General features: G+C 31.0%; 1 protein-coding gene across 2 annotated transcripts in view; it reads left to right on the top strand.

The window, feature by feature from the left end:
* Nucleotides 1–25,779, top strand: part of LOC118184219 (adenylate cyclase type 8-like) — a 411,974-nt gene that overhangs the window by 239,074 nt on the left and 147,121 nt on the right. For both annotated transcript variants that reach the window (XM_085812799.1, XM_085812800.1), the window contains 3 exons: nt 1,723–1,850; nt 16,322–16,480; nt 19,484–19,637. In XM_085812799.1, coding sequence (XP_085668925.1) covers nt 1,723–1,850; nt 16,322–16,480; nt 19,484–19,637 — 441 coding nt within the window. The remainder of the gene's footprint in view (nt 1–1,722; nt 1,851–16,321; nt 16,481–19,483; nt 19,638–25,779) is intronic.

Raw genomic sequence — 25,779 nt, 5'->3', positions numbered from 1 at the left:
AATATGAAAATAACGAAATAAACCGCTGAGGTTTTAATATTTTACGGATATATCAGACATAGAAACTTAATACAAATTATGTTTGAAACCAGTGATAACGTTATATTTGAGTAAATTCTTATCTTATCCACTTAAACCAGGAAATAAAACTTTTCAAGTAAACCCATATAGATACTTTTGTCACTTAACAAGAATAGCCAGAAATGTTTTTTCTTTCTTTCCATGTAGTTATAACACGAAACGAAAGTAACAATTAGAACATTAAACAAGCACAAACAAGCCTCAGAGAAAGAAAAAAGTTGAAATTATTAAAATTCTATTATTTTCACAAGTTTCATGAGAATTCGATGATAATTATTGCTATTATGGATTAGCTTTTTATAGCTTCTATTTTCTTCTTTATTATTTCACAGATTAATGCAGAGATGGTCATGACATCAACATGAGCTTTACTTGAGATCCGTATTGAGATATTTCTTAATGTTTAAAGTTTATCCTATATACTATTCTGACATTTGTAGCAGTTCTTACCAATTTTACGAATATGTTTTCTTCTTCGTGAAGACTGCACAATCCTGGAAAAATCTCTGCCATTACACTCTCCAGATTAAAATATCCAGTCGGAAAATTACATATTCAAGGACCCATCAATAGTTTTATTACAGGTGTCGAGTAATGCACTATAATTAATGCACTGAGGAAGCCTACGAGACAACCTCCTCAAACATCTATTGTACGCCGAAAAATTTTGTTGCATGCGATGGCTTGCTTATTATTAACAGCTTTACAAGTTCTTTGCAAATTCTAACAACCCAATTAGTAACGAAGTGTTCCTAGGCGGAAGTCAAATATTACAGAATCATTTTTGCCTCAATAATGTAATAGTTAGTCAGGAACAGCAAACATGTCCGTGTACTTCTTTTAAATTAAATTTTAGAACTTATGTTAAATAGTCTTATTTTTTTATATTTTAATAATTTTGACAGTTAAGTATAATAGGAGATTTGAATATTTCTCTATAGGAAACTTATTAAAATATTAAAATGTATTTTTGTTCCTAACTGTTATATGATATAATCCATGTTAACAATGATTTCTTTACCATTTTGTTGTAATTAATAAGCACGAAATATAAAAAAACAATATTTCAAATTGTATCCTTTTAATACATTTCTTATACAATGTTAATTTTGATAATTTTGATGGTTAAATATAATACGAGATTTGAACATTTCTCTATGGGAAACTCATTAAAATATTAAAATCTGTTTTTTCCTAACTGTTATATGATATGATCCATGTTAACAATGATTTCTTTACCATGTTGTTGTAATTAATAATCACGAAATATAAAATTAATTCTTTCAAATCGTATCCTTTTAATACATTTCTTATACAATATTAATTTTAAAATTTGTAATTACAGTTAATTTATTAAAGGGTGATTTTACAGTTTGATTCAAAAGTAAATTTTCACTTGCGTTTCTCCAGTTTAATTATCTTGATAACAACAACAAATACTCATCTTCTTACCTTGCTTTTTGTATTCCCTTTTGTGTCACAACCTTTAACTGTTCGTATAACAGTTATATTATGTACCTTCGTTTGACAGTTAGTATAACAATTACATTACGAAATGCTTCTAAAATAATTTAAACCTTTATTTAGAACTTAACACTTTTCTCTTTAGCATAATGATATTTTACTATTTTTTTCTTCCAGGAACAGCACTGTCTCCGGATAAAACTCCTCGGAGACTGCTACTACTGTGTAAGCGGTTTGCCTGAGCCCAGAGCGGATCATGCTCATTGTTGCGTTGAAATGGGTTTACATATGATCCACGTCATTAAGTAAGTACTTTTTCTAATCTCAATTCAACGGTAAAATTTTAAGAAATATATACTGATCTATATATTTATAATCAAAAAATTATGTTAAAAAGAGTGCAACTAAAACGTTTTCTTATAATGGAAAAGTTTCATTAAATACGTTAGTTTGTCTTTGTTAATACTTATGATGTACAATTATATGAGGCACTTCCAAATTCTTAGTACCTCGTGCAATACAGAAAGAACGAATATAATTAATAAGCTAAATGTTTTACTTTGGGCTATTATTTCGTATAGCACTAAAGCATTGTTCAAAAATTCTCAACCCATAAGCTAGCTTTTATACATCATCCATCATATATTTCAACCACCAACCTAACTATAAACTTTTGTCATTTTCAGGTATTTATTTCTGTTATCAAAGCGCTTCCAAAAATTTAATAACTCTCTACGATAATGAAAGACCGTATGTATGCCTCGGCATTCATACAATACCTGTTCAAAATTTTCGGTTTGGGCTTAAGAGGGTTCGGAAAATACAACCTATGAACCCCTACCCTTTCTCTCTCACGCAACTGCGGGGTTTCTTTTTTTTTCCCATTAAGGTTTTGAGTAGAAAGCGCTTTATTTTTAATAAAGATCTCCAGCAAACAATAACTATATTTCATAACGTATTGTTAACCGAAATGCATGGCGAAGTGTATAAAATCCCCTAGCACGATAAGTGCCTTTATGTCAAGATGTCTGTACAGAATAATAATGGAAGGTGTGTACTTTCAAAATTAAAAAAAGTTTAAGTTCTTTCATTTTTTAATCACAAATTTTACTGCTGTCTATTCGCGATTGTTTAAAATTTACTATTTTCTGGCAGCGGTTATATATTTTATTTATTTCACATTTTAGGAAACGTATAGCTTTTTTTCCCCTATGAATCCGCCATTTCTTAATTATTATTATTATGTATATTACCGCTAAATTCTGCAAACAGGTGTTGCGTCTTTAATTTCATCACATTCTTAGGTAATATTTTTCTTTTAATGAAAGCACGAATTAATGATGAAAACCTTGGAATATATTTTATTAAAGAGAAGGATACCTTCCTGGAGATCAGTACACGTAAATTGTGTAATACTTTATAAGGTATTTCTCCCGCCTTCTTAGCATATCTTCGTGGTGCAGTGGCCAGCACGCTCGGTGTGTATTCGAGAGGTCCGTGGTTCGAGTCCCGGCGAGGGCACTGTTCATTTTCCATCTCTCCTTCTATCAAAAAAAACCTAATGTCTCTAAGCTTTACGAATAAAATATGTATTTTGCACCTTAATTCCCTAGTAATTGAATTATACGAGTCCCACTATATTAAAGGACCATAATACTGGCTTTTCAATATGGGTAAAAACAGGTTTATAAGAAAACTATAATGCTGCATAATTTTCAGTAACGAAAACAAAATACTATGCTAAAATATATATATTTTAATTGTGTCTCTTGGTTTATCACAGAGTACATCTGTACAAATGTAAAAAGTGAACATTAAGCTTTATATACCAGTGAAATTTCTGTTTATATTTAGGTTGATAGCAGATGTACTTGAATATTTTTGTACTTTTGTTTAAAAATATAAATATCAATGCAACAATAAGAAATTAGAATAAGAGTTTCAATTTATCTTTCATCTGTGATATTTAATATAGTGATTTATTACGATGTTCTAATACCTCAAAAGTAAGGAATTTGATGATTAAGCGTAATAAATTTTTCAAGTGTTATGAGAATTCTCTATGCTTTCAACATTTATTCTAATGCATAATTTATTACACATAATTAAATATAAATTGTCTTTCTCCAACTTTTTCATCTTCTGAAAGATGAAAAAGTTTGATGTTTCACAATTGACATGTCCTAAATTTTTATGTATCTATCCCTGCTTTTGTCACTAAACATTATCCATTACATTCGAATTATACTTTACTAATTAACCCATCCTATGATAATAAAGTTCTGAAAAAACCGTAAGAAAGTTCAAAATTCTTCCCTGAATAGAAAACCCTGTTAGAATGAAAAAAACCGAAAGAGGGAAACTAAGATCTAGCGGGAAAGCCTATTTACGTCTAGGGAAGATAAGAGAAACATAGCCAATGTTTTATTTTTGTTTTCAATGGATTTTCCCTATTTAATTTAAATTTCTCGCTCTTCAAGATATCCTTTTAAAGACATTCACGTCAGACAACTATCCATCTGGCTCCAAACTAATATTATTTCATAGTTTTAAATTCAAAAGTGAATTTTCAGTTATAATTAAAACAAATACAGAGTCCTACTTCAAGATCTTTCATGTACTAACTGATGCCACACATATTTCAGTATTTAGTGCGCCTACTCCAGCGCATCTATTTTTTATATAGATGAAATTTTACTTCCTTGTACGAAATAAAATTTTTGTAATCTCGAAAAATTTCGGGTGTCATATTTCAAACAAAATATCTATTATGACCGCTTCCAAATCCTTTTGGACTATTTTTTGAATGACATTTGAATGACTATTTTTTGGACTATTTCTGTACATACTAATAGAATAAAGGGCTCTTTTTTCTAAAACGAATTTTAAAATGGATACAGTAGGGATTTTTTCGTGACGTTTGTATGTTTGTATGCTCGCATAACTCAAAAACGATTAGAACGTTGAAATTTTGCATATGGAACTGGTAAATATATCTATATAAAAATATATATCTGCCAATTTTCCAATAATTCGACTTCAAATAATGTTATCCAGAAATGTCTACGCACTGTTTGTTGGATATACCAAGTTGTAATATTAACTCGACGTAGTTAAAACCGGCGTGTCTTATATATTATTCAACACTGAAATACCGCGCATACACCATCTCCATCTTTTGTGTCCTTCCTCCATGCTCAGGGTGCACAGTTTGTGTATATGAGCATATCCTTCTATAGTCGACCTTAAGTGAGCTCCTGACTGATCTCTCGGTCGACTTTACATGTGCATTCGGCTACTGGGTTATTTTTGTTTATTCTTAAATTTTGCGGTCAAATGTAGATTTTTTTTCCCATCAAGTTTAACGTTTTTAAATTCAGGGAAAAAACTAAGGTATCAAAATTCTTTGTCGATACTGAAATGTAACATTGAGGTCCTTTCTATAATTTTAGAAAACATTTCCTAGTATTCTAGGACTATAATAAAACTAAGCGTAATTGGACTAAGCTGAAAATTTACTTTGGAAATGAGATTATTTTACAGCGTATTTTCTGCATAGCTTCTAGCCGAATGTGCTATTAATGTTAATTAAATACTAAAACTATTCTAACACTTAAAATGAAACCAATAGAAAAAAATTTGAAATTCGTGTATATACCAGAGCATACATGAAAAACATTTATGTTCATTAAATACCAGAATTTTCAAAGAATTTGCAAAAATAATCTCAGACATTTGCACCAAAAATAAACGCCCATCTAGAATGAAACAATACAGTTGCATCATTGAGAGACATTCAATTATGTTCCGGCTTAAAAGAAAAAGTTCTCTCCTAAAAATCTAAATTAACAACATTATCATACTTGCAGATTCCGTCTTACCTTGGTCTCTTAGAAAAACATTTAATGAAATGGCTGAAGCTTTCTTAAGTCTAGGGTTAAATGCATACACTACTCCAACTGACATTTTAACTTGAACATTTAATGAAGATTTTCACCAATTTTTACACACTATGAAAATAGACGACAGGAGCATGAATATTTACAGTTACAAAACGTTCTACATATTTTTTCTTGGACATGGAGGCCTCCTTCGATTTCAAGTTTTAAAAACTGACATTTCTTAATGTTTATTTCTAATGCATATTCCGATGCAGTCTTTAAAAACACGTTTCAATTCGGACTTCCCTTGAGTTCGTTTTCAGAAGGAATAAAGATAGCACCCAGATAGATTAACACGTTTCAATTCTGACTTCCCTTGGGTTCGTTTTCAGAAGGAATAAAGATAGCACCCAGATAGATTAACACGTTTCAATTCTGACTTCCCTTGGGTTCGTTTTCAGAAGGAATAAAGATAGCACTCAGATAGATTAACACGTTTCAATTCTGACTTCCCTTGGGTTCGTTTTCAGAAGGAATAAAGATAGCACACAGATAGATTAACACGTTTCAATTCTGACTTCCTTTGGGTTCGTTTTCAGAAGGAATAAAGATAGCATCTAGATAGATTACTATACTGTCATTCTTTAAACAATCATGAAATACATCGTACGTATATCTTTGAAATATGCTTGGGCTATTAACAAGACCAAAGAAGATTTTTCTAAAATTAATATGATCCATTTTGAGTTATGAAATATGTGTTACTTTCTGCTCTCTTCATTTACTTCGTATAGCAAAAAAACATTCTTCTAGTCTAATGTACTATATACCATCGCTGGCTCTAATTTATAAATGACATCATCAAATAATGGCAGTGAAAAGCGATTGCGAATTACTTTTTTATTCAGGCATCTGAAGTCTACACGTAGTGGGTAGAGCCAGTTTTTTCTGCGTAACACAACATTACTTGAGTAAACGGAACATCTTGGTTTTATGATTCGTTTATTTAACTGCTCAGACATTTGTTTATCAATTTCAGGCTTCTCTGCGGAGCGAAAAAATCTCGAAACACGATGAATGAGAAGTTTATCTGTGAACACTAATTTCATTCTCAGGGTAGTTGTTTTTATTTTATTTGGCTTATAAGTCGCTACTAATTGCAGTATTTCCTCTCGATCTACTTAATCTTTAATGTTATTTAAATAGATTTCCTCGTTCATTATAAATATCAAAAATGCACATCAAATAATTTTCCAGCTGCAGTTTTTTAATTTCGACTCTCTTCCCATTTAGAGTTAATTTCCTTGCCTTATTTCTGAACCAAAGGCAACTTGTAAAAACATTTAATTTTCTGCGATAACATAAATATTTGATCGAAATTAAGAACCATCAGTTTCGAATTCACCTTCAAACCTCCCTATATGTTTAATTTTTCCGTTCACAAATCCCGTTAACTGTAGATTTGCCAGTTGAGGTTCAGGGGAACTGATCTCCTTATGTATATCTTCTCGGATTAACGTTTCTTGACTTCCAGCATCTAGTAAAGAGTTGATTTTTAAATTACCTATATTAATAGCTTTATGCATTTCTTTCTGACAAGTCTGAGCAATTGGAGTTACAGTTTTGGCATTTCGTTTATTTTTAAGAGACGTTTGGGAACAAACAATACGCGGTTTTGCGTCCAAATACTACGTTACTTTTAAAGCACTTAAATCCCTTACTGTTATTGTAACATAATTTCGATTTATGATCTATATATCCAAAATTATAACACCTTCGCTCTATTTATTCTTACTTACTCATGCTTTGTTTTATGTTGGTACTTAAATAACCTTTAGGATTTGTATTTGGAGCGCGAATTTTCTCATATTTTTTTACAACCGTACAAAAGAGTTTTATTACTACTTGGATCAGGTATTCCATTAATTGCATAATTAATAATGGATGAATCGTCAACGGGCCCATGACTGGCTATTTTTCGCATTGCGATTATCAAATTCTTATAATGAAACATTCAACTTATTTTGATTCTTTTAAACGTGGGGATACAGTTTGAAAGTTTGCTTGAAGCTGCCTTACATGTCATTATTCTCATCATATTATTTCATTTCTTGTACAAACTTTTGTATAAGCTAAACTTATAGGACGGGGAATATTGATCTTTACAAAACTTTTACCAAACACTTAGATTATTTTCCCGGTATTTCCATCGTATTAATAAAACATTAAAATAACGGGCATTACTTTAATGCACAGTGCGTCACTTGTCAAAAACCAGTACTGTCATTGTTAACGGAAGTTCCTTGATAATGGACAAAAGCTTTGGTCTCGTAAGTGTGACCTCTAACAAAGGATTGATTGTATTCTCATTAATGAAATCCTATCAACAGTATTTTCTCCTCTTTTTCACAATTTAAATTTTATTCTCAGAATAATAAAAACATATCGGTAAAAAAATATTAGAACAGCCACCGTCTTTTATTCTCCTCATGACATGTTATCGTGATAATGACTGACTACGTATAAATTAATGCTATTTGGTGTCAGTTTTATTTTACTATAAGCGATTCGGTTAAAACAAAAAAATCAAATAACATTGTTTTATTTGTACTTATTGAACGAGATGTCGTATTTATGTGTTAAGTATGTACATCGTCTTTCGTAATATTCTCGCTTGTGAAATATTAAATATTTTAAATCTTTAAAAGACAGATTTTAGACGACAAATCTTCTTAAATCACTAATTTCAATTTCATCCATGAGAAGCAGACAGTATATTTAGCCATTTTTACAAATATTTATTGAACGACGTCAAAAAGCATTGAAAGGATATTCCTGTTTCTCTATGAAAACCCTAAATAACAGCTTCAGAGTCAAAATGGTAGTTAATAAATATTCGACGATGCTCTTATCTCATTTTAATGCACTTCCTTACAGTTAGCAATGCCATTCTGTGATTCTAGATGACCTTTTATGATCACGATATCATTTATCTGAAGCCAGATTTTGCGAAAGTAGCAAAGAGCTCAATATTTCAGTGCCTGTTTCGAGTAAATATTTTTAAAATAAGTATCGAAGTTGCTTTATTCTCTTCTCGTAGAATTTGTATTTGTTATTGAGTGATGTGTCTTTCTATATTTAAGTTGATTTATTACAATATATTCTGTTAGTTTTTGGATAACAAAGAAGTAACCGACATTTATTGTCCATTTTTTTACATAAAAGAAATACTAATCTTACTGCAAGAAACAAAATTAAAAATTAAATCTTATTACTCAAATTTTAAATTCTCGCCACATCCTTTGAATTATCTTGCAAGTAATAATTGATGTATGTCTGTAATAAAAATGCATATTCAAAATATATGAGTTTATTTAAGGTCTTGTAAACTGAAAAAGTTACACATAGTGAGCAAAATATTTTATATAAAGCGCGATATGACCTACTTTTATTATTTCTTTACTGCAGTGTCTCTGCAAAACAGTAGCACATCAGATAAAAACAATAAATAGATCACATTTACGGTTGTGTGTTACTGCTACACAGTCATGAGGTTAAAGGAAATAAAGAAGACTATCGATTAAAATTTATGGTATTTTTTATACTTTAACGTTTGATTTACTATTTACTAAGCTAGGTTTTCCTCAAAAATACCTTTCGGAAAAATTCGTCTTATATTCAAAGAATCAAAGCTAAAAATGCAATTGAAATTTAATTTACATTTAACATGTCTGTCTGAATCTTGTTCCGAGAATCCCTTATATTTTAATAATGAACAGAACTGATTTTTTTAAAATAGATTAAATATATGTAAGTACAGGGTTTCCGTCAAAAATTTTCTTTCGTGGACAGGAATGGTCCCTTGATAAATGTTATAAATGAATATTAAATGGTATTAAAAGTTAAAACTGCTATAAGTTACATAAGATATTAAATTCCTGGCTTTTATGTGGTATCCTAAGTATCAAATGAAATAAATATATGTATACTATACAGGGTAAGTAGGAAAGTCTCTTTAATCTGAAAATTTTTGCGAGCGGACAGAGTTACAGTTATGCAAGTGAGGTAACGGTATAGTAAAGCGACTGCGCCCGACCTAATAAAAACGACAGCAGCGCCCCTAGTAGCAAAATTTGGCAGATAGTCATTGCAAATCGAAAACGAAAAGAGATAGAACAAAATTTTCAATTTTAAAGTTTTAGAACATCAATTAATTTGTACGAAACGACATTTGGTTCGCACAGGTAAAATAAACTGTCGCCTGTATACCCAAAGATGTCCGCAACTCCATTTTGTGCAAACTCCATTTTGTACTACTCCATTTTGTGTACTCCATTTTGTGCAAACGTTTGAATGGAATAGCCATGGGTATTAAGAAATAAGTTCCTCTTTATTGCAAAACGTACGGGCTTATGCCAATACAGTTTAGAAACATCCCACACATACACACACACACCAAAAAAAAAAAAAAAAAAAAAAAAAAACCAAAAGCAAACTGTCACACGGTGATAGCAAGTTAATGTTATCGTCTGCCATCTAGGTTATAATGAAACTTGAAATTATGCTGTTTGAAGCAAGAGTAAACAACTTTTTAACTAATATTTTAAATGCATTGGAGATTAAAGTTTTACAGACGTATTACAGTACAGTACAACTCCGCAATCTGCAGTTGCGTACTGTCATTTCCGAAATGTGAATGTGCAGAGTAGAATTGTCGCGCATCTTTAGGTATACAGGAGACAATTTATCTTATCCGTTCGAAACAAATGTCTTTCATGCTAATTAATTGATGCTCTAAAACTACACAATAGGAAATTTTGCTCTACCTCTTTTTATTTTCGATTTGCAAAGCCTATCTTCCAAACTTCACCACTAGGGGCGCTGCTGTTGTTTGCATTATGTCGGGCCCAGTCGTTTTACTATACCGTTACCCCACTTGCATAGCTGTAGCTCTCTCCGTTTGCAAAAATTTTTAGGTTAAAGGGACTATTCCCTGCATATACCTTGTTTCTAATTGTCCATTTTTTTAATGTTTATATAAAAAAGCGAATAATAATCAACTAAGATAAAATATTGCTAAAATATTAATAAACTTAAGAGCATTTTCATAATAGTTACAACGTTAGACATTCTTTGGTAGCATAAACAAGGACCAAACACCTAACTGGTGTTCTAAATGATCAGGATCTTTTAAATAGGCATAAATATTTTTAAATTCTGAATCTGTTTATTACTCAGAAATGAGAATTTCGTGATAATCCAAAACTTTTTACGTTAAGATTAGATTATACACTTTAGTTCACACCCCTCGTCAACTAATCTAATTCTAGATGTATGTCTCCAATCTATATTCTAGACGTATATCCGTGATGCCATTTTCTTTCCCGAGTGTATATTTAATTATTAAGTTATGTTCTTTCAGTTTAAGACCCATCATATGAGTCCTGGCGATAATTCTTCTTCAAATACAAACGACCTACGGCGGCATGATCTGAATAAATTTTAACAAGCGCTTTCCAAAATAACTAGCAATCTCTGCACTCCGCGGCCGTACGATTTCATCGCGTTGAAGTAAGCAACATACAGAAATAAGTTTCAGCTTGTCAATTTTGTGTAAACACAGCACCAACCGCATAATCTGGTGCTCCTGTGGCAATTTAAATTCCAGTTGACTTCGGAAAATTTCAAAACTGGCGCTTGTGTTAACGCGATTTAAAATTTTTCGAATGCAGTGTTTGCTTGGGCTAACCATGTAAATTCTCTTTCTCTTTAATTTTAAAAGTGAGTTGGCTATCTGTGCAGAATCTTTGGTAAAAATCCAATAATAAGAACGCAAGCATCCAAATGAGGACAATTTTTTTTCTCTGTTTGGTAGCGGGTAATTTTTCATTGCAATTATTTTGGAATTCTCGGTTTCAATTCTTTTCTGAGATATATTATACCCGCAGTAACGAAGTTTCTTGATCTCAAATTTGCATTTTGATTCCTTTATTTTTAATCCTGCTTCGTTTATGAGCGGAAACAGTTCGTGCAAATCCCGAATATATGCATCGCTATAGTCTCGCTGCTTATAATTACATCATTATGGTAAATAAGAGTACTTTTCCTTAGAACAGGTCTTTATATATTGCCCATCGCCCTATGACACGTGGCAGGCGCTCCGTGTAAGCCAAACAGCAAAGCCAAGCGGCATTCTAAGGAGCGCATAAACGCCTGACTTGGTAATAAATGCCCCAATTTAGGCATAGATACTGAGCTATCGTAAAGGCTACTCGATATTGCAATAACTAGGCAATAACCTAGATCAGTGATGGCAAACCTTTTTCCAGCCGCGTTCCCGAAACCGTTTTTTTTTACACCATTTACATTCTGATAGGGAAACGGAAACGAGAAATCACAGTAAAGATTCAAAACATAAAATAACTAGTTAGTGAAAAATAATATTAATAACCCTACACATATTTATTTTGAGAAACAAATCAAATTATCGTGCAGTTTTAATATGGGAAGATACAATTTTGAAACTTACAAAATATTTTATATTTTATGTTTATATGTTTTTATTGCCTTTCAAGAGCATTTTTCTTTGTAATGTTGCTAAAATATTCAAATGTTGCCATTAAAAGGCTTAGTGTTCGAAACAATTTATTTATTGCAGGAGAACATGTTTTTACTAGAGATTTAGATGGTTATGTAAATCTGAATTACTAGATCGAGAATTTCTTGTTCCTTTGAAGTTACAATATTTGGATTCCGTAAGAAATCTAAAAAACAGTATTCTAGGGGAAAATGTGAATCAATAAATTATTCCTTTAAAAATTTTACAATTCCATTTTTTTCAAATCGTGCTTCCTGAAAAACACACTTTTACGTCCTTTCCTCCTAACTCTAGACTATAATCTAATGAAATATTTGTTTTGCAGCTCGAGGTATTTTGTATCATATTTAGCTTTTGAAACATTTAAGCCGAAATAATCTATAAGGAACGACATGAGAATTTTTATATCAATTTTTTTTTATTATAATAAGTTTTCTGCACTGAGATTTAAAAACTTCGGAACTTTTCATTTCAAAATTTCATTTTAATTACTCTAGGTGATAGCTTCTTATATTAACTTCATTTTGATGATTTATTTCTATTAAGGCGATTTGAAAGCTTTATTTATTGTTAATAATAGTAAATAAAAAGCATAATATATGCCTGAAAATCGTAAACAATCTATTCAATAATACATTCATCATTTAACTTAATTGCCATTAAAATTAATGCAACTTCGCTAGCAACATTAGTCATTCAGTTTTTGTGAGCAGTCATCTTTCAAAATCAACTATACCTTAACTTATAACCTTCCAATTACTAGGCCGACTTGCTAATTATTGGTGCTTTTAATTCCTTATAACATGACTAGAACGGTTTCGAGGAAAATCAAAATCCTTATGTTCAGATTCTGTAGTAAATGTTGTGTAAGAATTGTAAGAATTGGAGGCTCCTTTCAGCCCACCTGGACACGAGTGTCCCCATAGCTAGTAAATGTTGTGTATTAAATTAATTTTTTTCTTAAAAATAGTGAATTGATTGGCTTTGCCATAAGGAAAGGATTGCGCAACTATAATAAAAATATACCCCCGAGGTGTCTGTTTAGCTTTTCAAACAGAATAATCTCAGTGGGGAAGATCAGTTATAGTAAATTTAGCAATTCGAAGTCGTCACAATGTTGTGTCCAGTTTTATAAAACAATGACACCATTCCGCAAAATTTGTGATTAGTTGAGGTACAGTATATGCACAGTATTTTCAAAGGTATCCGGGCACTAAGAGAAATTTACAAAGAACAGATTCACGCGAAGGAGCATCCTCAGGGTAAACGTAAGCATGTAAACTACGGGGTACCGTCTTATGAGTAAATTGCATGATATGACTGGTGAAATCTCTGTGATCTTGCAGAGAATCAATTTAAAAAGTGATTCGCCGTGGATTATATCACATCTGAGTAACATTTCATATAAAGCATCTCTATTAAACTATGCATTTTAAAACCGATAGTAAATAATGTAGCTAAACGTTATGAGAAGAATCGCTTATCTCTCGGGAAATATCACTCATGATTTTATAATTTCTGAAGTTTACCTAATTCTTTCTACATAACTTTACAAATCAAGGCAAAATAGCCCTTTAACGAAATGCTAACAAATCATGTTTCTTTATTTTGAATAACCTTCTATCTATGCTAAATTAGGAAATGCTTGGTAGAGTTGAGTTTGTTCCGTTAATAATCATTTTTAATCAAAATATGACTGCAATACTTATTTGAAGTAATAAAATTTACACTTTTTCAGCCTTATAAAAGTACTGGATTTGACAATAGTTTATCAAAAACCATTGGTTTCCATCTAACAATCCCCAAATCAAAATCGTGTTTAAATTATGGCAATAACCAGATTTACAGCGGCAACTTTGAAAATGGACCTTTGCAGAAATACTGTCTTCAAAGAATTTAGCTTTCATAAGGTTTCCAGTTACTGCTGACCGCTGCACATTCTGCTTCTGTATAGGAAATTACAAGCGCTCGTGGCTGAGGATTAAAAAAATATATGTACTATACTTACTCGCATATTTCTCACCCTCACGTAATACCCCCTGTAGGTTTTTCAGCACAAACATCTATTAGAAACTTCGGATTAAAAAAAAATAGTGTAAAATGTACTCATAAATATAAAGGTATATTGTGTAAATAAAAAGAATATTATCGAAATTGATAAGTCATTTGAAATACATAATATAATAATAATAGTGCGCGTCTGTATATGCTTTTTAATATGCTGCGTTTATCACTTAAGTCGTCTGTTCAGGAACATTATACACTGCGTATTCCCCCTCCTGATTTTTAAGAAGTAAAATTAGAATAAGAGAAAGAGGGAAACACTCACGTACATAAGGTTTTGAAAATTTCAAATAATTTTATGTAGCTTTTATTTTTGTAATTCACGGTACCTCGCTTTAATTGTCGGTTATTGATATTAACCAAACTAGATTCACAGTCGAACTGCTTATGAAGTTCGCGCAGATCAAAATTATTTTCAGAGTTACCTGGTTATTATTATTACTTTAATGGACGTCCTTTTTATGATTATTGATTTCTTTTTTTCCTAAATCCGATTCTTTATGATCGATTTTTTATCATAAAATATGAATTTGATTTGTATCTCGATATTCTAAAACATTAAATCTATCCGACAATGGTTATATCAATAAGAAGTGGACTCCATGTTTCCTTAGATTACTTGGCTTGATTTCTTGAAAATGAGGAGTACGTGTGATTGACTTCAGTACATCTCACAGAACAATTAAACGATTATGAGTAAACCGAGCTGATAGATACTAAACCAATCACGACGAACAAGTTCGCTATTCGTTTTGTTGGTTAATGAGTTTGCAGCATGAAAACCGTTTTCTATCTGGATTTATTGGAAATTGGTTAGTAGCAATTATTACAAGTTTGTCAAATAAATAAATGGTGCTTTGTCTAATCAGCAAAATATAGCACTTCACCCACAGCATGTTTGAGTGCATTGTTAAGTACACTAAGGATCTGTCTAGATATAGACTTTGAATTATTATCATCTGTATCATTATGCGTTTAAAGATTTTTTTATTGCAAATGCATTGACCAAGAATTGAAGCGGGCCAGTTGTCAATATTAATACATTCACGGCACAACTGATTTCTCTTTTTAACAGATGAATTACCGAATCAAGGAGCATACAGAAAATGATAGAAATGTGCTTTTAATTTACTGTATCTGGTTTTAGAACCCTTATATATTTTTTATCACTAAATATTAAACGCTTTCTAAGCATCAGTTAAAGGCAGGATAACTTTATATGAGTTTTACGTAGACCTTGAAAAAACGAGGGTGAACAGTGGTGTCATTATTTGCCATTTAGGTACCTTTTGCAAGGAAAAAAACTCTAAAATTAAAATGAGAAAAGACTAAATTTTTATTTCAACCTTCATTTTAGATTTATACTGCACATGAATACACTTCAGAACACAAGTCAAGATGTAAAACAAAATAAAGCAAATGAAACACAATTCCAACAATCATAAATAAATTATGCACGTTGATATTGCTCATGGGTCTTCTGGGACAAGAAGAGCTGCTCTAAGTTCTAGCTGTCTTTTCAAGAATGTGATAGAAAGTCGTTGTGAAGCAGAACGTTGTATTAGATTAATGGATCACGTTTCCTTAGCGAAAAGATGTAAAAAACTGTATGTTTTACTGGTATCTTAAAATGTTATTCCTTGCGCACAAAATTAAGATTTCTGGGTGAAAAATAAAAAACACTGTAGTGATTGCTTTGTAGGTATAAAAAATTATGAACACCATAATTTTATTATTTAAACTACAATACCCTAAATAATTTTATACTCGGTAATGCAACTTAAATTTAGTTTTGGTGGAACGCGGAAAAAATTAGCGTTTCTTCTCTTATACCTTACATATGTAAGTATATCTCTCGCACATTTTATAGAAGCTCAAGTCAAACATGACATATTTAAAATTATCAGAATCTCTGTTGCTTTCTAAAGAAAAAATATTAAAGGAAAATGTTGTACCTTCTTTACATTCTTTAATATGCTCTTGCGGTTAATCCATCTGAATTAATTACAGATAGCATGAGCAAAATTTAGGAATGGTACGCCCTTCTTTCCTTTTTTTTTTACCTCCTTGTACGAAGTAAAGGAAGTTAAATTAAAGAAAATTCAATATTTGTTAAAGGAAAATGAAATATTTTTATATTTTTGAAGGTTTTTAGCTATTGAGTTATGAAGTGATTACTTCTAAGTTTCTAACCATTATAATAAATGAATAACTGTATGTTACACCTCACCAGATTAGTGCGGGAGAAAACGAAAGTGGATTTAAACATGAGGATAGGAGTTCATTCAGGAAGTGTTCTCTGTGGTGTTTTAGGACTCTATAAGTGGCAGTTTGATGTTTGGTCCAACGATGTTACCCTTGCAAATCACATGGAATCTGGCGGAATAGCTGGGTAAGTATCTATATAACTTTTTTATGATTTAATGTTTAGACTGTAGTGTAGGTTCTTCCTTTAAACAAAGTGAAATATTCATGCTTCACAAATAAAAAAACGATCTATATCACTGCTGTTCTATAGCATTTTATTAAATTAAAAATAAATAAATAAATAAATTTTTTAAAAATAATAATTTGAAAGCTTTCAGATTTTATATTAAGCACAAAGGGTCATTCCGGGTGCCCATGTTCGAGTGGATTATTACGTTATTCAAAATTTGATGGCTCTAGGTACCGTCGTTTTTCCACAATGCGAGAAACATGCATACATTCATGCAGATTCTTCACTGTTTAATTTCTTTAAATATAATACAGGGCGATAATATGTGGTGACAACAATTTAAAAAGTGATTCGCCGTTTAGAATGAAACACAGCAAAATGCTGTTTTGCCGTAATAGCCCTTGGGCTACCGGCCCCTCGGCCGTTTGGGCTAAAAGAAAAAAGAGCGAGAGAGAGAGAGAAAAGAAAAGAAAAAAAATTAAAGCTAAATGATAATGATTGCTCGTAAATTAGCATTTCTGTGAGCTTCCAAATGAATTGTAATTTGAATTTTTAATTGAATACATATTCAATTCAATTATTTATGCATTTATTTTTCCCTACTTGAAATGAGAAGGCAAACTTTTTAGCAAATTTAGGGATTTAGTATAACATGAAATCACGTTTAAGTACCTTACTTAGTTGGCTATGCTTGCAGTCTTACTTAGTTTTTTGTTTTATGCGGTAGCTAACTTAGAAATTAAAACTATTTCTACTTTAAAAATTCGAACTTTATTAATCAATGCATAAAAGATATCGAAAATTAGCCATGAATCTAAATCAAATTGAGGATTTTGTGGACGTAAAGAGTTTTCAATCCATTCTGAAGCTGTAACTTAAATTTCTTTGTTTTCTCTCAGCAAACTTTTCGAACTCAACGAAATTTTTATAGTGCATTCATTTTGGGTAATTTTGCTGATATTATGATCGATTTATATTGGCAAATATTTAAGGTTTCAAGCGATTTCACAAAATTCTATCTATTAATGTAAAACCGATAACTTTTCCTTTTCGTATTTAACCAGAACTTACCAACATATATACTGATAGAAAATGTAAGCTCAAATGATAGTGTGCACGTATATAATGTATATATAGTTCGAAAATAAGGTGATATAAGTAAAATAAACTAAATTCGAATAAACACACACTGCTGCCATTGCTGCTACAAATAATGTAAATAATTTAAACCATTGTTATACTAAAACTGTATAAGTCAATTTTCCGTCATGCAAAATAAGTAAAAGAAACGATGGTTCGCAAAAAAGTAAAACACGCCAATTCCAAATAAATGGGAGAGAAAAATTTTAAAAGAAAGAATTGAATACGTTGTTGGTCTTCATCATGAAGCAACCAAAGTGTAATCATACTCAACTACTCCGATTACATTAATTGAAGAATTATACATAAACCAAAACTTTGAACTGAACAAAACTAATATTTATCAAATAACAATTAGACATATCCGTACATATGTTCCTAAATAAAATTATTATATGACATAATTTTTAAGAAATTTCTTACTTTGTTTTACTTTACTACTGAGTATTAAAATCAAAAAAGTACATTAAATATTCTTCAGATAGATTAAAAAATATTAAAAATTGGCAAAAATTAATAGCCATTTTAAAAATCAAATATAAGGAATTACAAACTAGGTAAATTTGAAAGACCGGAACTGACATGACGCACATGTCAGGAATTACTGTACTTCAAATGCAAGTACAGTAATATGATAGCATATTTGAAGATATGCATTCCTAATGTCTGATATACTTTCCTAAGATCTACTTAGGAATGCCTATCAAGTGTAAACTGTATAAAATTCAACAGTTTTTTAACAACAACGCTATTTTGGATATGTTACAGTTATATTGCAGTATTAATGTTTCCCAAGGTGAATCTTTATCTTTCATTTTTTATCTGTTAAGTCATGAACATAGGATCATTATTTTATATAGGATGTTCAATTTCAAATTTGACTATAATATGGACACATAAGTTAGAGCATATTTTGTTTGTAATAGTTGCTTCATCCCTATATCCTTCCGTTATATATACATATGTATTCGTCTGGTGTGTCATGAAATAATTTAGTTCTTTGAAATTTGATATGAGACGAGGGCTTGACTAGGGAGGACACCAATTATTCTGCAGTCGCGAGGGGATTGAAGTTACAAGATCACTGAAACTTCGATTACGCACTAAAAGGTGCCGGGAAATTTTGAAGAATTACAAAATTACTTGATAATTCAAGTATATCTTTATTAATTATTGATTAATCTATTAAATTGCCCAGTACAATATGGGGGCAATCCGCATTTCATAATTTTGATTTTGACGCGTTACATTCTTAACAGAAGCAGCTAAGCAAGAGACGTCCCTCAGCTAGCAAGCGTAAGTAGAGAAAGAGAGAGCGTAGTTGGATTGCACTAGTAATCTACAGAAATCGTTTTCGTTAATCTGATTGGCTGAGAACTATACGCAATGCGAAGGTTAAGGTATCATAATTCGGAATTAGTTTTTAGATAAGACGAAGTTTCGAGAATGTTATTACCATTTTAGAATAAAGAGATGGAAGTGCCCAAACCAAAAGGAGGAATTAAATGGCTTATTGCTAATTTAAATGGAAAAATAAACACTGAGAAGTTGTTCTACTATTAAAAACAAGTGAAACAAGTGAAAACTATATAAAAGTGTAGGTACTAAAACTTTTAAATTCCTTTGCGTCATGATTCCTAGAAATTCTGTAGTAGGACAGATAATGAAAAGATCCAGTTACTGTGATGGCGCTCAACATTTTCTTTTTTTTAACGTGCTGCCTCCTGTAACAGGCTCTTGATACATAGAAATAAGATTTTGAATTAAAAAATAAATTATTCATTTCAGCAAAACATATAACCTTTCTTCCTTTTTCAGAAAAGTTCATATTTCCCGGGCCACACTCGATTATTTAGGTGACGCTTATGAAGTGGATCCTGGTCATGGTGAAACTCGAGATGCCTACTTACGCACGCACGGAGTTCAGACATTTCTTATAAGGAGAAACCAGCCTACCGTTTCGCCCTCCAAGGTATGAATCTTTATATTTTTGCTAAACTTCTTATTCTTGTTTCCTAAAATTAAACTGAACATTTAGTTTCCTACCGACAGTATATGATTATTGATAGTATTTTAGCAGAAACAGGAAAAATGATAACCCATCAAAGTTAGGATAGACGTTTTAATATTTTGATTCCTTGACCTGGGCCCTAAAACTTGAAAGGTTATATTTACTTTTTTCTAAATTTTACATGTAAGACGATCGTAATGTAAAGTTAAAATAAAACTAAAAACGAGGCAAGCTGTGAATGTGTCGTATCTAATCACTCTTTGTTTTCATTTAAGTTATCCTAAAAAATCTGAAAAATAGTTTTATTCTTTAACCCTTTATGTCCCAAATTACTTTAATTTTTGAAAAAGAGTTTGTAAGTTTTTATTATATTTCTTTATGGATGGAAAACGTATCATGTTAAACTAACAAAAATTTTATAAGTTTTTCATTATTTTTTTAATTTAAAATTGGGTTTTAGAAGTTCCGTTGGGACATAATAGAGCGATTGTCTTGATGAGATTTTAAAGTTCCATAGGGAAACTAAAGGGTAAAACAAATTTTATACACAGTGAGACATTTCTAAACATAGTAAAATTAGTTTTGTTTATTAGAATCAGATCTTTTACTGAACGAAAAAGTACATAATTATTTTACTGAGTACAGCTAGTGCAATTTAAAAAAATATTGCATATTTCTAATGAGACGTCTCATTTTAATTCACTTTATTTTAATCACAATTGAAAAACAATATTCTCAAGCATTGTTTATTGCTTTTAAATCAGTTTATTACTCAATAACATTCTAGATAAAATTTGAAAGTATCTGAGGCTTTGTTGACGCTTAAAAGATAAAAGTATTTCATTTACGGTTGCGGCAACATATTTCTTTCATAGAGCCGAGTTTGTTAATTATAATTGAAAGATAAACATATTACACTTTTTTGAACGGCAACAGTCTGGCCGCTGGAGATAAAAAAGTTTCGTTTCGAACATTGCTGCCACTGCTTGCTTTGAAATCATTGAGTTTGTTAGTTAAAAATTCATTAAACTTTTACAGATTATGAAATAAATAATAAAACAAGTCGGAAATACAAAATTAATATATATATATATTATATATATATATATTAATTTTGTATTTCGGACTTGTTTTATTATATATATATATATATAATTAAAAAGAAATAAAAATCTGAACGTTTTCAGATTTTAACAGTCGCGTAGAATTTTAGTAACAAAATTTTTAACAGCTGCAAAGCAAGGGCTAAAGAAGGTCTGTGTCATACCTTTGAAGGGAACTATGCCGACACGAACCCTCTAGGGATGCATTTGGGATGCTATGTGACATCACTGTTTTCGTCACCTCGATGATAGCAGCAGGGCTAAAGAAAAGCCCTGGCATAGCAACATAATGTTTAAAATTCCCGACGCAGTGTTCAGTACTGGCATACAATTTTCTATACATTTTTTTTCAGTTTTCTCTCAGTTCATCATATTAATGTTCCGTTTTCTTTGTAAGATGGGTAACAAAAACTTGTCTTTTCATTTTTAACTTACGAGTTAACTCTGTTTATTCAATCACATTCTTCTCACTTAAGGATTGACGTAATTTCCTCGAAAACGCAACTTAGAATATATATTAGATTTATACATAGCGTTGTTCTAATATAGGTCTTCTGACCCTAAATTGGACTTCTTCAGAAATGACATACCAATTTCGAGCACTTTCGAGGCATGAAAAACGTAAGTTTAAATTTCGTCAGTCCAGCAAAACGGGAGAGACAGAACTATCCGATTCGTTTCGAAACGGTATTTTGCGTCGAATCATTTTAAATGTCTGAATCAATTTCCAAATTCTTGCCGCCAAATATTATCTCCATGTATTATATTTAAAGAAACTAAATAATGAAGAGTCTAACATGAATGTACGTGTTTCTCGCACTGTAAAAAAGTAACGGTATTATACTCATTAAATTTTCAAACTCATGGTCCCTGGTCCCCCACGCGAATATAGGCACCTGGAAGGATGAATTTGTTTTATTGTCTATATCATATTTTGTAAAACTTTAGCGAATTTTTTATTAAAAAACTCACCAATTTCAAAGGGATTACTGGCAGCATTGTAGGGAATAAAACATTTTTATCTCCCGCGCGTGAGACTATCTATCGGAAGTTCTAAAGATATGCTGTTTTTAAATATTTTTAGCACAAGATGGCGTTATCCCGAATGCTCTCGAATACTCGTATGTGTCTGTAATGAAAAAACGCCCGTTCGGGCGTGGTGTTTTTTTTTTTTTTTTTTTTTTTTTATACGAAGTAAAAAGAATGTATTGTAATCGCGAAAATTTCGGGTTTAATATTTCAACGAAAATATCCATTTTGACCGCTATCGAATGCAGTTTAACGATGTTTTTGCGTGACATCTATACTTAAGAACAGAATAAAGGACTCTTTCCCCAAACAGAATTATAAACCTGATTTAAAATTGATTCAGAAGAGATTTTGTTTCGTGGCGTCTGTACGTATGTACCTATGTATGTATCTTGCAAAACTCAAAATCGAGTAGCCTCAGAACGTTGATATTTTGTATATACGACTGCAATAACATGTAGATGTGCACATTCTATTTTGGTTGCAATCGGCCGACTTAATTCATATGTGCTGTCAGAATTTAAATGGTATTGTAGATTAGTTTGCAGCAATAATTAATCATTTATTAGTTTGCAATTAAAATTTCATAATTTAAAACTTAAATTAAAATTATTTTTAAATTTGCTTTTCACAAATAGAAAATATGTATATATATATATATATATATATATATGCACTCAGTTACTCGGCTCAGTGAGCTCAGTTTCTTTATTCTTATATGTTTGTAAATTGTGCATTTTTTGCTTTAAAAATGATTTAATTATGTTATTCTTATCTTCTCGTTAAGGCTTTTATGTCTTTAGTTAACCTGAATGCAATAAATGTATAATTGTCAACAATTAAAAAGTTGTTTAAGTGCAGCTAAACCTAATTTTTTTACCATAGCAGCCATGTTTTTTACATTTGAAACTTAATGGAATAGTGGATTTGTTATGAATCTAGAGAAATTAAGCTTCGCAACAACAAAATAACGTCTTCTTTTATTGTTGCGAATTAAATTATGCTTAATCCATTCTGGAATTATCATTTAATTTATTATATTATCTAATATATTGACTCAGCATAGCGTCCACAACAAATTATATCAGTTTCTACGCCATCATCGTCTTTTTGCCGAGTGAGACCAAAAGTAAACTTTTAGTTTTGTGCACCGAAAAATGCGGATTCTTGCCTGCTAGCCAAATTGCTTGTTTTTGCGTAGAAACTGCAATTTTAATTTTTTGTAAAAATTTTAATTCTTTTAACTGTACTTGGTGTTTTATGTTTTTTTTATATCTTTCAATTTTGAATATAGATATTTTGAATTTTTATGTATTTTTGCCTTTTCGTGAATTAATCGAATGAGAAATATACCTCTGATGAAATTCGACGAAATAAGTTTAAATAAAAGGCGGGAAAAATGCGTATTATTTAATGTTCCGTAGAAGGTAGCCATGTGGTGTACACATCAGTTTTTTTAGTCCAAAGGGGCTTTGTTCTTGAAGGCCTATTATTTTCGTTTTGCGATTTTGCGTTGGTTCACTATAAATGTCCGTTTCACTTTTCAAAGTGTTGCCACCAAATGTTAGAGTCCTGCATTGTATTTGAAGAAATTAAATAATAAAAAATGTGCATCAATGTATACTTCTCGCATTGTGATAAAACAACGGTACATAGAGCCATCGAATTTTGAATAATGTAATCCTTCTATGAATATGGGTGTGTGGAAGCCCAAATTTGAAATTTGTAAATTGTTTTATTATCGATTTCGTATTTTGTAAACCTTTAGCGAAATTTTAATAAACAAACTCAAGGATTTCAAAGCGAGCAATGGCAACGTTGTACAGAAAAACATTTTTATCTCCAGCGCTGAATTTTATGGTTTAAGTGCGAAGAACGTGATATTTAATAAATAAATATAAAACGCAAAATGAATGCCGCTTTGGGCGTAATTTAAAGATTCGGATTTTTTTCATGTGTATGTTTGTGTGCAAAATTAATATACATGCATACATGCAGAATCTTCATTATTTGACATCTTCAAAAAAATACAGGACGATAATATTTCGTGGCAACAATCTGAAAAGTGATACGCTGTTTATACGGATGCAAAATCCTGTTTTTAGACTAAACAGCTCCTTTTGGGCTAAAAGGAAAAAAGGAAATTTCCAAAGAAACCGAAATAATTGATTTTCCTCTTCGACGTTTTGCCATACAAATTATTGTCGATTATGTTAATAAAATATAGCAAAGCTCTAGAAAACATATACAGTCGAGAAAAATATGTCTTTGTGTCCTCAAACATTCCAGGCGGCAGAATCGTTCTACCGTCTACCGAAATAACTTTAATGTAAAATATTTTATATTTTATCTTTAAATTTTATTACTTTTAAGTTTTCCTTAATTCTATGGTTTTTATTCGGGATATTTGTTATTTATATTTACGTGCAACTGTTCTTTCCATACACGCTAATATTGAAGGAAGTATAAAAGTACCCATGAATTTTGCTGTCTTTTATATTTTAATCCTTTGATTTTTTCCTATCTTTAAGAATTTTTTTGGGCTATTTAGAATATTCTTATTTATCGAATCTTGAGCAAAGATTTACTTTTGCGTGCATAAAAGAACTTTATATACCAGTTCCGGAAAATTTCCGTGAAGTTTTCAGCCAAGAAAAACCTTATTACTTTGTAGTGCCAAGACCAGAAATTGCTTTCGAAGTTTAGAAACTGCATGTGCCTCGGGTATTTTGAGATAAGCAAAAAAATGTAATTTTTAAAAGAGAGTTTATGTTAAATTGATATAAAATCAAAAATAATTCTCGACTTGCTTGAAAGGATATTTTGCTAAACCAAACTTCCTTGACGATACCACACTCAGAATTTTATAACATTTTATTCAAAATAAATTTAATTCGTTACTGAAGTACAAAATTTCATTTCAATAATTTTGTTTCTTATGAGAAACATTTTACGGTTTAATTTCATTATGTCCTTTTCATATTCTGTATTCAAATCCAAATTCTGTCTAAATGCAAAATATACTAAGAAAACGTGCCATATTTAAACTATTTCGCTGCATTTTATCTGTCATAGTTTTTTAATTTTTACTTTTTAAGTCTTAAAATAGTGGCTTACAGTTTGTAATATGTGTATATAAATCATCCTATATAAATAACGAAAAGGCATTTTTTCCTAAAATATTTGAAAAAGTAAAAATAAAACTGCTAAATTAGCGTTGGAGGGATAATGCTATAAATAATTTTTCGAGGAATATATTAGCTTTCTATATTATAAACAAAATTCACATTCTAAAAATGTGAATGTGTGAATGAAAGTTAACTTTTATTCTGTAAAGATGTGTGTGTGTGAGATTATGGCAAAGCCTCGAGGGCTATCTGCCTAAGGGGAGGGATACCTTCGTGGAGGGCTTTCTAAGGGAAACTGGCTCGTATACACGTTACACATGGGGAAAGCCACGAAAATGCCCATGCAGCCAGCCCGTTCGCGGAATTCGAACCTCGGACCGAACTACCAGTGTTCAGCGACTTTACCGCTCGGCCGCTGGTGGGCCCCTATTCTGTAAAGAAAAAAAAAATCTAGGTACTGTAACATTGAGAGAATTGGAAATTTCTAGATACTGTAAACGTTTAAAAGATATTGCCTGCTTTATCACGGGAATTTTTATTATTTTTTTGGCCTTCTTTATCAGATAAATGGAAGCGAGACCAGAAAATAGCAATATGATTATTTTATTCCACAAACTGAAAATTCAGATACTGAATAAAGCCGTGTACAAACAAAGATCCGTATTACACATTCTTCTGAGATCCGTTTTTTGATCTTCCTGACTTGAAGACTGGTTTGGTTTGTTTATTCGAGCCCCGGACCGAACTATTAGTGGTCAGAGACATTTAACTTTCGGTTATGCTTTGAAACAGCAATACCATAATATCTTAATCCATATCTAACCATTTTCTATAAGTTAGAAG

Source organism: Stegodyphus dumicola, chromosome 3 (assembly GCF_044657685.1).
Source record: "Stegodyphus dumicola isolate Sdum_Otavi_A_Nest chromosome 3, ASM4465768v1".
Taxonomy (NCBI): Eukaryota; Metazoa; Arthropoda; class Arachnida; order Araneae; family Eresidae; genus Stegodyphus; species Stegodyphus dumicola.
Note: the sequence above shows the minus strand (reverse complement) of the source record. Positions and strands in the feature narration are given on the sequence as shown.